Source organism: Harpegnathos saltator, unplaced genomic scaffold (genome assembly GCF_003227715.2).
Source record: "Harpegnathos saltator strain DR-91 unplaced genomic scaffold, Hsal_v8.6 scaffold397, whole genome shotgun sequence".
Taxonomy (NCBI): domain Eukaryota; kingdom Metazoa; phylum Arthropoda; class Insecta; order Hymenoptera; family Formicidae; genus Harpegnathos; species Harpegnathos saltator.
This window is the reverse complement of record NW_020230202.1, coordinates 333473-350950: the sequence shown is the minus strand read 5'-3', so window position 1 is coordinate 350950 and position 17478 is coordinate 333473. Positions and strand designations below refer to the sequence as shown.

General features: G+C 45.1%; 1 protein-coding gene across 1 annotated transcript; it reads right to left on the bottom strand.

The window, feature by feature from the left end:
• Positions 1–13093: 13093 nt before the first annotated feature.
• LOC112589080 (histone-lysine N-methyltransferase SETMAR-like) lies at positions 13094–15916 on the bottom strand. The gene is made up of 2 exons (XM_025300986.1): positions 14757–15916; positions 13094–14676 (listed from the first exon to the last, which is right to left on the bottom strand). Exons 1-2 carry the CDS (start codon positions 14769–14771, stop codon positions 14380–14382), a joined length of 312 nt encoding a protein of 103 aa, XP_025156771.1. The 5' UTR covers positions 14772–15916; the 3' UTR covers positions 13094–14379.
• Positions 15917–17478: the final 1562 nt, after the last annotated feature.

The following is a 17478-nucleotide window of genomic DNA, read 5'->3' as shown; positions in this document are numbered from 1 at the left end:
CTATAAGCAAACGCTTAAAAGCAATAGGATTTATTCATAAACAAGACTACTGGGTGCCACATGTTTTAAAAGACAGAGACGTTGAAAAACGTTTAACCATGCGAATTATTGCTTCAAAGGTAGAAAAGAAAGTCATTTTTGCATCGAATCGTTACTGGCGATGAAAAATGGATTCATTACGATAATCCAAAAAGAAGAAAATCATGGGTAAAGCCTGGTCAGCCTGGTCAAAATCAACGGCAAAACGGGATACTCATGGAAGAAAGGTCATGCTGAGTATTTGGTGGGATCAAAAAGGTGTGATATATTACGAGCTTCTAAAACCGAATGAAACCATCACTGCTGATCGCTATCGAAAACAAATAGTTAATCTGAGTCGATTATTGAAAGAGAAACGGCGAGAATATGCCAAAAGGCATGACAAAGTCAATTTTCAATATGACAATGCTCGACCGCATGTAGCGAGACCGGTTAAGGAAATATTAGAACTGCTCGGATTGGATGTGTTACCTCACCCGCCATATTCACCGGACCTTGCGCCATCGGATTACCATATATTTCGATCGATGCAACATGGTCTTTCGGAGCAGCATTTCACTTCTTGTAAGGATATCAAAAATTGGCTCGATGAGTGGATCAGCTCAAAAGAGGAACATTGTTTTTATCGCGGAATTCATTTGTTGCCTGAAAAGTTATAGCAAAATGTTATAGCTAACGACAGAAAATACTTTGAATGATGTATTGTTTACTTTTCTATTTTAATAAGTTATATCAATTTGAACAAAAAACGGCGGAAACTTATCCAAGTACCTAATACATTAGCGACAGGGTTGCGGGCGGATCGCGCAGGTGTCACCAGCGCTGTTGGAAATCGTTCGTTGGAGTTCATCGGTCTCTCTCGCGCGGCCCGTGCTTCATGGGGCCGCTTGACGACATTGACATTCGTACGCGTCTATACGCATATACTAGCGCGTAATTACACCCAGACAGGATGCTCCATTTGGTAATAAAGGCACGCTTAATCCCCCGACGCGACGGACAAGCGGGAGGCCGCGTGGCAGTGCGAACGCGTAGGAACGTAACGAATGCGCGAGCGAGCGATTCACGTCATGGCGCCCTATATTTTGCGTTTTCCCGAAGTTGCCGCGCATTCATGTCACGATGTTCCGTAATTAAAGGCGTCGGGAATGATAACGAGTCGCCGACAATGAGAGCAAAACTGCGAACGAGCCGATAGTTGCTAGCTAGGCTGCGCTTTCTAACCGCCTCTCTGACACCGGCTTTGCAAATAGTTTGTGACAGTAGTGGCCGATTGTTCGCCGTGTAACACTGCGAACTGCTGCTTGTCCTTGTAGCTCCGATTCGTGCGTTTTTGTTCTTTAATTGCGCATTTTCCGTCGCGGCGTTGACGTTGCAAAAACGCAAACTGCAGTCCATTCGCGCGAACCGCGCCGATGAATTCTGTTCTATTTCGCGCTAACGAGCTTATCATCGTGCGAATATGCGCGTTGAGAAAAAGAGGGGGAAAGAAAAGCAACGGGGGGCTTGAATAAAGGGAGGGACAGACAGGGTCGCAGACAGAAGCAGAAAAAGAGAGAGAATGAGAGGGAGAGAGAGGGAGGGGAGGAGGCGTTATCGGTTTTGTTGCACAAAATGGCCGCGGACGCAGTGTCACCGGCAGAATCATTAATAAAAAAGCGCGATTTACGTCGGCGCAAAATTGCTGACGCTAAAGCAGCGTTTTCGTTCCAGTTGATTCCGCGGCTAGATCATGTCTAATATTAACGTGACAAGCGCGGGGGGGGGGGCGAGCAGCTGCCGCAATCGCGTTACAGGAGAAAATCTTTCGCGCGCTAGGTGAGATAGACCGTGCAAAATCGCCTTTTGAAAAGAAGATGAAAAGACTCCAAGTCTACGCGTTCCATCTTACTCCTTTTACGAGAATGCCTGTACAAAATATTTTCCAGCAGAATAGCAAGATAGGGAAATCTCAATCATAAATCGGGTTGAGAGACGGGAGAGGTGATTTTTGGACGCCTCGAGACGTGCATGAAATTTCGGACTTTACTGGCTGGAATATCTTTCTCCGTGAAACATGCAGGGCAAGACTAAAGATGGTCTCCTCATCGATCAATCTGAGGAATCGACTGAACCTGTCGAGAACACTCGGAGCAGCCGTTAAGGTGATATACTAAATTGTGCCTCCGTTCAACTAGAAGCGTTGCATTACTATACACAGGCAGCCTCATGTCTGTTCCTCATTACGTACGTTCTCTCGGCGCGAGGCATTGCCGTGTCTCTTGATCGCAATTTCGACTTCCATCCACCCGGCGGGATCCAATATTCGCGTACAGCGAGTACGTAGCTCACAAGAGAGAAAGAGAGGCAGAGCGCAAGACACAGAGAGAGAGAGAGAGAGAGAGAGAGAGAGAGAGAGAGAGAGAGAGACTCTATCCCCTCTTGGCAATTTCTATTCTTTGCGCCGGGTTGCACGTCCTCGATACGTGCGCATTGCTTTCGCGAGGTATGTGTGAGGTATCGATTGGAATTGGTCGTTGCCCTCGAGCGTCTAGTCGTCGTAGTCGCGATAGTCGTCGGCAGCCACGATTAGATACCTACTTCGTGTGCGGATTACCTGTTAATTATGCGTGATGAATCATCCATCTTCGCACGCGCGATATTTCATCGGAAGAACGTGCTTCTTGAGCGTCACCCTTCGCCGCGTTTGTGCAATGTACGGACAGAAAGCGCGTCTGTAATTTTTTCTGTGATTCAGGCGTCTCCGTCTGGTGCAGTGAAAGATTCAAATGCAAAAAGTCTTTTGTTCAATGGGAGTATCAAGCAAGACGATCGCGTCGTGAAGCTCGTACAAAAAATTACGGACGACGAGTGTTCTTTCTGTCTACGACCTCAAATCAATTTCCGATTCGGCGTCGCCGTTAAAATATTAGGTAAATCGGAAAGTTTCGTCCATCTAGCGGCAAGTATAGCTATAGCTAGAAATGTCGTTAACCTCTAATGTCTAAACGAAACTTAATAGTTTGTTTTGACATCTGTCAATAATATTTAGTATACAAAGGTATACGTTTGCACCAATAACATTGTTTTTTACTGCATCGAAAATGTCAAAATTTGAGCCAAATAAGCGTCATTTGCGCGAAGTGTTAATCTTTTGCTTCAACTGGAAGAAAACTGCAGCTGATGCTCATCGAATGCTTGTAGAAGTTTATGATGATAATGTTTCTTCCGATAAAACATGTAGAGAATAGTTTCGACGCTTTAAAAGTGGGGATTTTGATGTAGAGGACAAAGAGCGTTCTGGACGGCCAAGAGTATTCGAAAATGAAGAATTGCAGGCATTGGTGGACAAAGACCCAAACGCAAAAGCAAACGCAAAAGCAACTTGAAGAAGCATTAAATTGTGCTCAATCTGTCATTTCCGATCGTTTGAAAGCCTTTGGAAAGGTTTACAAGGAAGGAAAATGGGTCCCATATGAACTGAAGCCAAAAGACATTGAAAGGCAAGAAACCACCTGCGAAATTCTGTTTGCTAGGCATCAAAGAAAGGGGTTTTTACATCGTATCATCACTGGGGATGAAAAATGGATTTATTTTGACAACTCCAAACGTCGGAAAACTATTTGCGATCCTGGCCAACTCTCAACATCGACGCCAAAGCGGAATATCCACGGGAAGAAGGCAATGCTCTGTATTTGGTGGGATCAGAAGGGTGCGCTGTACCATGAGCTGTTGAAAAGTGGTCAAACAGTCACAGAGGATCTCTACAGAGAACTAATGATCTGTTTGAGCCAAGCATTGCACGAAAGACGACTAGAATATAAAACGAGACAGCATAAAGTGATTTTGCTTCATGACAACGCTCGGCCTCGCGTCACAAAATCTGTCAAGGAAACGTTAGAAGCACTTCGCTGGGAAGCGTTACCCCATGCGGCTTATTCATCAGACTATGCCCCTTCCGACTACCACTTGTTTCGGTCGATGACACACGCACTTGCTGACGAATGCTTCAATTCTTATGAAGACGTCGAAAAATGGATCTCTAACTGTATAGCCTCCAAAGATGAGTCATTCTTTCGCTGCGGAATTCGCTTGCTGACCAAAATCCTACCGATTCATCTCAGAAACTTATTTTTACTTTTCTCCATCGGTTAAAATATGCGAGTATTGGTATTGGCGTTTTCGATGACTTCGATTTGACAGACAAAGAACGTTCAGGTTAACCGAAAAAGTTTAAGGATGCCGAATTGCAGGCATTATGGGATGAAAACTCAGCTCAAACGCTTCAAGAATTAGCTGAAACATTAAATGTTGGTAAATCAATCGTTTCAGATCGTTTACATGCAATAGGGAAGATTCAAAAAGAAGGCAAATAAGTTCCACAGGCATTGTCTGAATTGGCCATTCAAAATTGTTCAACCATTTACACTTTATTGCTTTCTCGTCGCAAAAAGGAGCAGTTCTTGTGTCAAATTATAACTGGAGATGAAAGATGGATCTACTACGATAATCTTAAGCATAAAATGTCGTGGCCAACCGTCGACATCGACTCCAAAACATAACATCCACGGAAATAAGGTTTTATTATGCATTTGGTAGGAAAGGCATCGTGTTTTATGAGTTGCTACAATCAAACAGTTACTGCTGTGTGTTATCAACAACAATTAATCGATTTGAATCATGCTTTAAATAAGAAACGTCTAGTAATAGCTCAAAGAAAACGCAAAATGATTTTGTTGCACGACAATACTCGATCGCATGTTGCAAAAACAGTTAAGGATACATTATCGGTACTTCAATAGGAGGTCCTACCACACGCTGCGTATTCATCAGATTGTGCCCCTTCCGATTACCACTTATTACGATCTATGCAGCATAGCCTTGCTGACCAGTACTTCAAATCATATGAAGAAACACAGAAATGGCTCGATGAGTGGATTGCTTCGAAGGACGAACGTTTCTTTTATCACGGAAGTCACTTGTTGCCCGAAAAGTGGGAGAAAGTTATAGCTAGCGATGGAAAATATTTTGAATAAAATATAATTTAACGTCTCTCAAAAATAAACGTGTTTCTTTTGCGAAAAATCTCTCAAGACTAACCGGAACACCTACGCAGTTTACGCAGAAGCGGTTTAAAAATTATTATTGAGTATTAAACTTAATTTTAAAGGATTTACAAGAGATGACGCAATGAGCACCTAATGGTATCGGCCCATACTGAAGCTAACTTTATATGAAAGCCCTGCCATTAGGCTTTAAGAATCAGTATAGCGCAACTAAGTTTCCTGGTTTTTTTGATCAATGAAAAATGGAAAATTTCAAGAGAAATATAAAAAAGGGTTTATTCAAAGTATCATCCCTCGCTAGCTACACATTTTTGCCATCTCTCTGGCAATACATGAATACCGCGACGATAAAACGACGCGTCTTTGGACCGAAACCATTCATCCAACCAATTTTGCACTTTTTCGAAATTGGCCAAGTGTTGCCAAGCCAAGCTATGCGCCATCGACCGGAACAAGTGATAATCGGAAGGGGCCAGGTCTGGCGAATACGGCGGGTGCGGTAGCAGATCCCATTTCAGCGTTTTGATGAAGTCCTGGACGATGGAAGTGCGATGGCACGGAGCGTTGTCGTGTTGCAATATCACTCATTCGTGTCTCGTGTCCTATTCTGGCCGTTTTTCGAGCAATGCATGGTTCAAATTGATCAGTTGTTGTCGGTAGAGATGCCCATTGACAGTTTCGCCTGATTTCAGCAGCTCATAGTACACGATTCCTTTCTGGTCCCACCAAACGCAGAGCATTGTCTTCTTTCCGAAGCGATTTGGTCGTGCCGTCGATGTTGATGCTTCGCCAGGTGAAAGCCACGATTTTTTGCGTTTGGGATTCTCGAAATATATCCACTTCTCATCGCCAGTAACAATTCGATGCAGGAAACTCTTTCTTTCATGCCGCAAAAGCAAAATTTCAGAAGTGGCTCTTCGATTTTCCATCTGTCTCTCAGTCAACTCATGCGGCACCCATTTTTCTTCCTTTTGAATTTTTCTCATGGCATGTTCCCATGGCAAACGTTTGGAAATACCTTGGCGAGTCATGTTTAATGCCTCCGCAAGTTGATCTTGTGTTTGCGTATTCAATAACGCTTGCAGATCGGCGTCCTCAATTGTTTTTGGTCTTCCGGAGCGCTCCTTGTCCTCAGTGTCAACCACTTCTGAAGCGTTTAAACCAATCTTCACAGGTAGTTTTCGATAGTGCATGTCCGCCGTAGGCTTCCTCAAGCAAACGACGTGCTTCAGCTGCACTTTTTTTCAAGTTAAAGCAGAAAAGCAAAGCTTCCTGCAAATGCCGTTTATTTGGCACAAAACTCGATATCTTCGTTGTTAGAAAAATATTTTTGCGTTACGATATGTGTTGGTATTACGACTGGTTACTGTTAACAGATGTCCAAGCTATAAAAAAAACACAACTTCAGACATGTATGTGTCGATTACATGTGTCGTTAGCGCCATCCATGTATGAAACCCGGAAACTTAGTTGCATACCTAGTATTTCATTTGATCGAAGTGTAAATAACATATATTTTTAGCGCATTAAATATGTCGAGTTTTGTGCCAACGAAACGCAATTTGCGAGAAGCGTTACTTTTTTGTTTCCATTTGAAAAAATCGACAGCTGAAAGTCTTTGTTTGCTGTCCGAAGCTTATGGGGATTATGCATCATCGATCTCAACTTGTGAGTACTGGTTTAGACGATTCAAAAGTGGAGATTTTGATTTGGAAGACAAGGAACGCTCTGGTGAACCGAAAAAGTTTAAAAACAAAGAGCTGAAGACATTGCTGGACGAAGATCAATGTCAAACGCTTGAAGAATTGGCAGAAGCATTAAATGTAACCAAAACGGCCGTCTCTAAACGTTTGAAGTCGATGGGAATGGTTCAAAAGCAAGAAAATTGGGTGCCATACGAATTGAAGCCAAGATACATCGAAAGGCGTTTTTTCACGTGTGAATTGCTGCTTCAACGGCAAAGAAGGAAGAGTTTTTTGCACCGCATCGTCACTGCCGATGAAAAATGGATACATTACGACAATCCCAAGCGCAGAAAATCATGGTGTAAGCCTGACCAAGCGCCAACATCAACAGCAAAGCCGAATATCCATCGTCCGAAGATAATGCTCTTGCTATTTGGTGGGATCAGAAGGGTGTGGTCTATTATGAGCTGCTAAAACCTGGCGAAACTATTACTGGGGACCGTTATCGACAATAACTAGTACAGCTGACCCGAGAATTGAAAGAAAAACGACTAGAATACGTCAAAAAATACGACAAAGTGATTTTCCAGCATGACAACACTCGGCCACATGTCGCTAAAACTGGTGAAGGAAACGCTAGAGCTGCTCGGATGGGATGTCTACCCCACCCGTCCTATTCACCAGACATTGCTCCTTCTGATTTCCACTTGTTTCGATCCATGCGGAATCACCTTTCTGCCCAGCACTTCAGTTCTTTAGAAGATATCAAAAAATGGGTTGATTCATGGATTAACCACAAAAGACGAGTCGTTCTTCCGCCGAGGAATCCGCCTTTTACTAGGAAGATGGGAAAAAGTTGTAGCCAACGATGAACAATACTTTGAATAACTAATGTACTTATCATTTTGTTTCGAAATAAATGTTTATTTTCACAAAGAAAAATCCTTTAAAATTAAGTTTAATATCCAATAAAATCATGTCATGTCGCAAACTGAAGTTACACACACCCGGACGGATGCTTCGATCAAATATCGCGACACAAGACACGGGTAGATTGCTTTCCATCGATGGCTTTCCGGTTTGTTAAAATTGGATGTTGCACGAGCCCGAGCATTCGCGCGCGCGCGTGCGTATAAGAAGTGAATGAAACGCTCTCGTGTCGGGGTAATAATGGCAAAGAGGGGAGAGTATCGGCGCACATCCGCGGGAGAGCTGGCTGAATGGCGCTAAGGATAATAAAAATAGGTCAACACCCGCGCGCTCCAGCGGCTGTCTTTTGATCGCTGTTTGCGCGCGAATGCGCTCTCCTCGCGGTCTACGAGATTTCGCGCCGCGCGGAAGCGCAGCTCGATAACCGATAACTCCCACCTCCTGAATATATCCACGCGAATGTCGCGCGCGCATCACACACGAGGAGTTATCGAGGTAGCGCTGAAACATTAACCCCCTGGCCCCCTGGCCGCGCAGAAGTTCGCGGTGAAGTCCGCGACTTTGTAAACAACGACGCGCGCGAGAATCGCCGCGTGTACTCGATAACTCATAGCGATTCGCGTCGACGCGACGGCGAGTCGCTGCTGCTGCGACCGCTGCAAGACAAACTATCCGCCAACTATGTCGGCGATTTAATAAATCACAAACGTGTACGCGCGCGCGCGCTCGCCGCCCTTCTTCGGCAATTATAAATTCTCTCTGCCCCGGCTCGGAGAATTGTAGCCATTTATGGCCGTGGGATCGCCGTCGCGTGTATTTCACTACGATCCCGGCTTAGTGCCACGCGCGGCAAAACCTCAACTTGGCGCCGAGCGCAATAAGAAAGATCGCCGTGAGACAGAGCGGAGCTTCCGCGGTGGATTCGGAGTCGCTCGCTGCACCCCATTTAGTCGTCGCAGAGATTGTCTCGTCGATTTTTCGCCCTACTTCACTCGCCGGTAAATAATTTCCTTTGCGTTCTGTTTGTTCGTCCATCTCCGTCTTTCGTTCGCTTTGTTGTGTATCAACCGAGTTCCGAACGTTGTTACTTTACAGTACTCACCGCAGCTTTGCATCGACGACCTTCTTTGTTACACAGCTTACCCTCATTGTTTCTTGTATGTCCAACTCTCCTCACTGTTCCTTTCTCTCCCTTTCCCTCTGCTTGTTACACCGCGCCTCCTTTATTCTGCGCAGCGTTTTTATACCTCACCGTAAGCGCTCTCTGTAAGTCTCTGTAAGTCGCTTCCGCAAGGGATGCTGACCCTCCGAGTGAAATAAATTGATTGATCTACCAGTCCATCTCTGCCCCCCTCACCCTCTCGCGATATTACTCGACGCGATCGCGAATTATTTACGTAAAATTAATACGCGACGCAACAATCCAATCTCCCAAGGCGTTCGATCATCCCTCCCTCGACGGCGGAAGGGTGAACGGCAGATGTCAAGGCGCGACATCGACATTCCGAGGGAAACGGGGAGACGCGTCGCGCTGAGAATCGGATTCACGGAGGACATTCGTCGCGAAACCGCCGTCTTAAAGCCGCCGTCGCCGTCGCCGTCGCCGTCGTCGCGAAAGCAGCGTGATCCCTTTAAAGATTGCGGGCACGAATCTTTGGAAATTTCGCCGGTGGCATTGGTCGTGGACTTAAGCTCTCCCTCGGTGCTATACATCTAACCTTTTATCCTCGTCCCGCACGCCCGGCATCCACCTCCTTCTCTCTCCCACTCGCGAGCCCGAGCTATGCTGGCTCATTCAAGCTCGACTCGACTCGACGCGAGTCGACTCGGCAACGATTCAGTCGCGGCCGACCCGCCACGCTGCGAGCTTTGCCGAGTACGCGAGTGCTCCGGATTGTCTCTTTCTCTCTCTTCTTCTTGCCTCTGTCGCTTCCATTCCTCCCTCGTGATTTCTATTTGGCCGTCTGTTTCTATCTGTCGTACACGTGTGCTTCTCTCTCTCTCTCTCTCTCTCCCTCTCTCTCTCTTTTTCTGTTTCCGTCTTTCTCTTTTCTTTCCTCTCCCTTCTGTTCTTTTTTATTCCTTATTCCGATTAAGCTATCGTGCTTGGAGAAAGCTCACCGTGTAGGCAAGTCCGGAGAGGTGAACAGATTTCCGATCGAAACAAGTCAAATTGCAGTTTGTCTTTCATTTCTCCACGGAAAAGGAGAGCGAGAGAGACAGCAACAAATAGATATACACATATACATAAATATATATATATATATATAGAGAGAGAGAGAGGGGGGGGGAAGAGGACGAGAGAAAGAGGGGGAGGGGGAATATTTCCGCGCGCCCGCGAAATCGACTTCGCGAGAGTCGAAGCTCCGGGTTCGGAGCTTGCGCCGATTCGTCGCGTCGGAGCCGGGCTTTCGTGCGGCGGGTCTTTCCGATTTGTCGCGTCGCGAGCACGACACTGTAGTGACGGGTGAATGAATTCCGGCAGGTTCGTTCCTCCTGTGTCCTGTGAGGTGCGTTGACGTGAAGAGCAACTGTGAGAGGCAAGAACGAGGTGAGAACGGTGCGAAGCGGTGCGGTGCGGTGCGGTGCGGTGCGGTGCGATACAAAACGCGTCTTCCTCCGGACGAAAGTCGGACGGAAGAGATACGGTGGTTTGTCCGGCGATCGCGGGGGTGAGTCGGGCTGACGAGCGGCCAGGATGCGCGACCGGCAGCCATCGTCGTCCGGCTGGTTCAGCCGGCAGGTGCAAACGAACTCTCCCGATCGCGTCGACTTCCGCACGCGGCCGATCGAGGACGAGTAAACACAGGCAGGTCCCTCTCGGAGAGGTGTCCCGAGGGCCCGGCGCGGCGGACCCGGAGATGCTCCTCGCGAACGGCGCGACCAAGTGGGTGACCCGCTTCATCCCCGGTGGAAAGTGTCCGCCGCGGCCACACGCGACGCCAGTGAATGACGCGCCGCGATAATGGAGTGATGCCGTCAGCAAGCGTGATAACGTCTACGGTGCACGTGCGCGAATGACGAGGAGTAGTGCTTCCTGCATGATGTCCCGCGCGCCGACAGCACCGACGATCTCGCCGCGAGGTGGCCGCGGACGAGTGGGATGCGACGGATCGCCCTGCAGGACGGAATAACGCGTGAGTTGAACCGGCGATTCAAGTGCGCGATTACGTAGGAATCGGGGTCGGGAGGATTCTCGCGTCAGTTCCTGAGATCGCGATCCGTGCCGCGTGTGCGTGCGTGCGTGCGTGCGTGCGTGCGTGCGTGCGTGCGTGCGTGCGTGCGTGCGTTCCTGCGGTCCCGCGCGGTCGTTGCGATTCGAAGGACGATTACGTGTGAAATAGGTGTAAATCCGCTTCGCGTCGTGTTTACGTCGCCGTGACCGTCTTGTAGACGCGAGAATCGAGCGGGAGAGCGGCTTGGTTGTTAATCACGCGAGTCGCGCGCGAGAGCGAAGTTCGGGGATGGTTTAGACGGGAGAGCAACTCGCAGCTCCGCTCGGACGATTTAAATTCGATTCCGGAGCAGACGGGCGGACGCGGTGAAATCGTGCGGGCATTCGCGGACACGAGTTTACAAATCGGACATCTGCCATCGCCTCGACGATTATGCACGCTTGTATGTATATTGCCAATTATTGTCAATTTCGCACAAACTAAATCGGTTTTGAATATTGGGTCGCCTACACGGGGAAAGTATTGCTGTAGAAATTGCGTTCAAATTTTCCAATTTCTTCCTGCAATATTTTTGTAAAGCTGGACTGCACGATATCGTGGTATAAACAACAATTACAAAGCAAGAAATTACTAAGCAAGAAATATTTAGATATTTACGATATCGTGCTGTCAAACGTACACGATATTTTTATACAAACATACAGTACAATTTCGATTATTTTTCTATCCGAGATTACGACGGTTCTGTTGTAATTTTTACTACTGTATTTTCTGCTTGCGTCTCGACACGACGACGAAACGTTAGATATTTCGCGTCTTGCAAATAAATATTTGGATAAAGTTCCGAAAAACGCACCCCTCCGATTGGGCTCAATTTTTGTGCAAAACTTTTCCTTAGCTCAACAATGAAAACCCTTGAAAGATTTTTGGCGATAAAACCCCATTTACCCCCACCCTTTCCCAAAGTTTAAACTGATTTTCTACTATATCTTCGAAAATATTAATTTTAGAGAAAAATGTCTCGGACAATAAATGAAGTTTTTGGAAAGCTCTACAGAAAAGGTCATATGTATTATTAACGTAAATGTAATATTTTTGCCGTTATGTTGAAAAATAGCGATAATTGTTTAGAATAGAGCATTTTCCGAATTTTGATATTGCTTTGCAACTTTCCTAGTAAGAGAAAATGTGACTCCAATAGTAGATAAACAATCGACTTATCAATTTAGTAAGGCGATTTAGAAGATATATTCATAACAATAGATTTGCAATAACGGACCATCTTCCCATAGTCTTGACGTTGATATATATTATAGAATCAACTTTCCTGAGTAACAATCAAAAGATTTTACCTGTCGTTCATTGTTTATTAAAAAGTTATAAACGAGTGAAATTTTACAGATAGAGCCCATTTTCTTTAGATATAATGTACATTAAACAATGTTAAACAGTACATATAAGCGGGAGAAGGGCTCCTCCCTAACCTAACCTAACCTAACCTAACCTAACCTAACCTAATTTATTGCATCTTTATATATTTTTGGACATTGTTGAAAAAATCCTCTAAAGATTTATCATCTAGCTCAACTTAACTATATTATATCTGCATATAATCGTGGTATAAAGATGTTGTGGGTTTTAAGGAGATCTTTTCAACACAACGCCCAACAAAAAGAAAACTTCGGAAAAGGTTCTATTCTAAACAATTACCGCTATTTTTTAACATAACGGCAAAAGTATTACATTTACGTTAATAAACATATGACCTTTGTGTAGAATTTTTCAGAAACTTAATTTTTTGTCTGAAACATTTTCCTCTAAAATTAATATTTTCGGAGATATAGTAAAAAAACGGTCTAAACTTTGAGAGAGAGTAGGGGGTGAATGGGGCTTTGCCGCCAAAAATCCTTCTAGAGTTTTAATTTTTGAGCTAAGGAGAAGCTTTCCTAAAAAATTGACCCCAATCAGAGGGTTGCACTTTATAGAACTGCACCCAAATATTTTTTCGCGATCGACGACACGTAACCGTCGTCGATCGCGAGCAATCGTAAACCTGCGGGAAGTACGATTGATTCTGTCCGCACAGTGGAGAGTACCGTAAGACGAGTTCCTCGGTTCACTGTACATAACTCGTCCGGCAAGCCGTAAGAACGGTTTGTACGCGTTACAGCGAGATTGTGCCGGTGGACTTCCACGCACGTCGGAAAAGTGTCGGCGTTACCTCGCTGCTGTGTCGACAAACTGATTTTGTTTACCACTTTGGCGAGGTCACGTACGCGCAAAGCGGGAAAATTATATTTAGCGAATGAGAGATCCTATCGTGCGTCGTACGGTATTATTGCCTCGCGTGACACGCGGGAGAAATAAGTATTCGCGGTTATTTGTCCGCGTGTGCTCGCGCTGCTATATTTCGTTTGCGGCTTTCGATGCAGTATCGTCGGTATGCGCCTCGCGAATTCCGCGGTTGTGCAGTCAAGATCGCACGGAACCGTCGAATTTGCGCGCTCGAGAGAGAGAGAGAGAGAGAGAGAGAGAGAGAGAGAGAGAGAAAGGAACAAAGTGGACGTGATTGCCGAATATTTCGGAGATTCGGCCGATGAATTTGAATTTGCGTTGCTCGACCGGCGAAATCGCTCGGCAGAGTCGAGCGATGCAAATTTTCCCTTCATTCGGTCACTCGAACACAACCTCGAGAAAAGATGGCGATTCCACGTGACCATTCCACAAAACCTCAAAGATGAATTCACGGGATAAACCGCTTTCGTTCTCAAGAACGAGAGAAAAAGCTCGAGACTTTTCTCCGGGCAGAATTTATTCAGAAAATTGCGAGATGAATAACTCATGTTCCACCCTTCTCCATATCCGGGACCCTCGTCTCGCGCGATTCGTTATGGTCTCGACAATTGGGCACGAGAGTGTTTTACGTTGATGCGACGATTAAATTTCTCGGAAGCGTACGGTTAACTCAGTTTGCAAAGGGGAAGCTGCGGGACGAGTACGAAAGACTCTCCCGAATCGGGATGTTTCGCGCGATTTTGCTCGATTTACTGTTATGCGGCTGCGCGACAACGGTCACTTTAGCAATTCAGGGAGGCAATCCTGGCATTTGCGGCGTGATTTCTTTTTCCCGCGCGACGCACAACTGACGATTCGCGAAAAGCCACAGGAAGGAAGTCACCGTTCGCAAGTAAACGCTCATTATTCCGCGGTTGCGCCGCTTTGTGCGCTGTAACAAATTAACGAGCCCGGCAACGCGGTGGAAAGTCTAACGAAGGGAGGAGGAGGCGCCGTGCGCGCGTTACGGTTATTACTATTAACGTAATTAGCGATTTGCGTGTTTGCGCGACAAACGTCGGTCGAAACGGGTAGTTCTTCCTGCGCTCGTGGTGATAACACGCGGGATATACGAGATACATTCAGAAAGTAAGAAGAACAATAATTGTTTAAAATCGAAAAATGAATATATTTTATTGAAATTTACATGGTATGTGCCAAAATATGTTATTATTTCTCCACATAATCGCCGTTGAGGTCAATGCACTTTTGAAGCCTGGCCACCAGCTTTTGTATACCCTCGTCGTATACCGTTCGCTCCACCTCCTGAAGCCACTTTGTCACAGTCTGCATGACCTCCTCATCGTTCGAAAAGCGCTGTCCACCCAAGAACTCCTTCAATTTATTGAAATGATGGTAATCCGAGGGTGCCAGGTCAGGGGAGTAGGGTGGGTGAGTCACAATGTCCCATCCAAACGACACGAGCAGGTCTTGAGTGAGCCGGGCGGTATGGGGTCTGGCGTTGTCCTGAAGGAGGGACACACCACGAGTGAGCATTCCCCTCTTTTTGTCTTTGATTTTTTTTCTCAACTTCTTTAGGGTCTCACAATATGCAGCAGCATTGATGGTGGTCCGTTTAGGCATGAAATCGACCAACAAGAGCCCTTTCCGGTCCCAAAACACAGACGCCATGATTTTCCTCTCTGAAGATTGAACTTTGAATTTTTTGGAGAATGGAGACTGGGTATGGCGCCACTGCAGAGACTGTCATACTGAGACTGAAGAGAATGAGACTGAAGTGAGGAACCGAATGACTGAACGAATCTCACACCTGCTGTAGGTGGAGCGAACGGAGGACGCACTGGTTGACGTATTAGGCTGCTGCGACGACATTTCGTAACTGACTGAGGCGCTCGATGGCTTATTTTGACCGTTACGAACCCCTCTACACGTCACGGGTGCCAACTTTGCAACAAAAAAATCCCTACGTCTTATACAGCCCTTGTATTCTTACTTTCTGGATATACCTCGTATAAATACGAGTGCCGCGCGGGGCCGTGATATTTACGCCGCGTCGATAACGATAACGCGATGAAGACTTAGGATCCATTAATTATTGCATGGACCCTGTGTATTCGCGCGCCAAGTTGCGCGCAGTTGGCGCGAATCCACCCGCAACTATTTGCGTTTTCTCTCTTTCATCACGACTCTGTAAACTCGTAGTCGCGGAATGCGTTTGAACATTCTTCGAAGGATGACTCGGCAATTTCGCGATAGCAGGTCGGAAACTGTAAGCAGGTGCGCTTTTGTAAAAGCGTATCTGAACACGGCAAAATATGGCATGTGGTCGCCGCTAAGCGCTCAAGCTTACGTCGATAATGCACTTGAACTAACGGAACATTCCGCGAGGAGAGCTTCTAATCAGCCACGCCGCTAAGCGGGAACTTGACGTGCTTTGGGCTTTTCCGCCGCGGCTCCATCCGCGGATATATTCAACTTTACGCTGAGAGCGGAAAATGTCTACTAAACAATAAAAGATATTTTCTCGGTGACCACCGATAAGACATCTATTCAAATTGAAAGTCTTTTATTTGTCTCGAATGAACAACCTCACCTTCACGAGAGAGAAGCTAAAGAGATGTATTTAAAGAGATGTATATTTCCTCCATTTGGAGGGAAAGAATGTCTCCTCAGTATAAAAATATGCGTGTTGGTATGAATAAATATTTTTTATTTGCGAGATGTTTTCTCTCAGTACAGCTTGGAAGCGCGATGTTTTACCAAAAAAAAAGTATTCTATTTGTAAAGTGATTTTTCTCATAGTCACATATTCTAAGCGAAGCTTTTACAGGAAAAGGATTCCTCTTTCGATAAAGCGATCAAAGTGAAGCATTTATCTAAAATTTATTAAATATTATCCTTATTATTATCCTTATTTTAAAAGGATTTCCTCTTACATCGATTAATTTTTCTCTTATATGAAGAGGAATATGTTGATTTGAATGTCGGCGAATGTCGGCTGCTTTGTCTCCAGGCCTAACTGAAAAATTAACTATATGTTTATGGGTCAAGATAGGTGAGAATATCTGGAACGCTTTTTAAAAAAGGTATGTGTATTGCAGTAACATATAACAAAGATAATTTATCCATATTTGGTCAAATACAATTTATAATCCACTGCAAGAAGTTGAATAATATATTCTTTCTTTTAACTATGTTTCATACAATTGGTTATAATGAACATCTTTGTTAGCCATAAAGTCCATAACAAAACTGATTGGAAATTTATTTGTTATGGTGATCTTATTTCATTCGTGCCTACTTATTGTAGAACTGGAGCTAGAAGTACATCTATATATATTACTTTCCGCTATACATTATAACAATTTTTTTCAAGTTAACCAGTATCATTAGTAAGAATAAAGTACAGTAAGAATAAATAATAATCCTCTTAAATAAAGATTAAATAATCTGTGTATAAGAGGAAATTTAAATTAAAACCAATAAGATTTGCATTATACATATAACATATAATCCCTCTAACTTTAAGAATAATGTGTTTATAATATTTTCCTCTTAATCTTAGAGGAATCCTCTTGAGGCCACGTATAAGAGTAAAATGTTTTTAAATTTCGATGATTCCGCTTGTCCTGAAAGTATTTTTTGGGTGTTGCAAAACTAACCGAATTAGAATATTTGGGAGGGTTCGGGACATTGTATTGAATTATCGTAGGTTGCCAATGTGTTGCAAGACATGCGTAAACAAAGGAACACGTGTGAGCCGAATGAACCAAAGTGCCACAATTTTCCCCTTATTTGTATACACTTTGCTTGAATTAACAATACGTGCTCTATCCGGATATTCTCACGATAATACGCGATAAGAGAGGCGAACAGTTCTCGCGAGACGAAGGATTTTCATTGCAGCTCGCTCGGGAGAGTGCTTGCGTAAGACTCCTCTGCGTGTCAAAGACCCACCAACGTTAATCTGGCCGCCGTCTGAAAATCGTACTCGCGCGCGAATTTATATCTATCGTGGATTGCGCGCGCCCGTGTGTGTTGCTCCCGAACCTTTATTTTCACACCGCCGCGGCTATTTTCGCGGAGTTTGTGCAATTTGTCATTAAAACGCGCGTACGTATAAAAGTGTTTGCGGCGCAATTTCGAAATAGGAGACACCTGTCGCATATCATTTACAAAGGCGGCATTATAGCGTCTAGTCGCGTCCGCGCGACGCGAAATTTTCAGCAGAAATAACAACGATACGCGTGGCACGCGAGCGCGAGACGAGACGATGTGGGACGTTCATTACGCACGTCATTAAGCAGT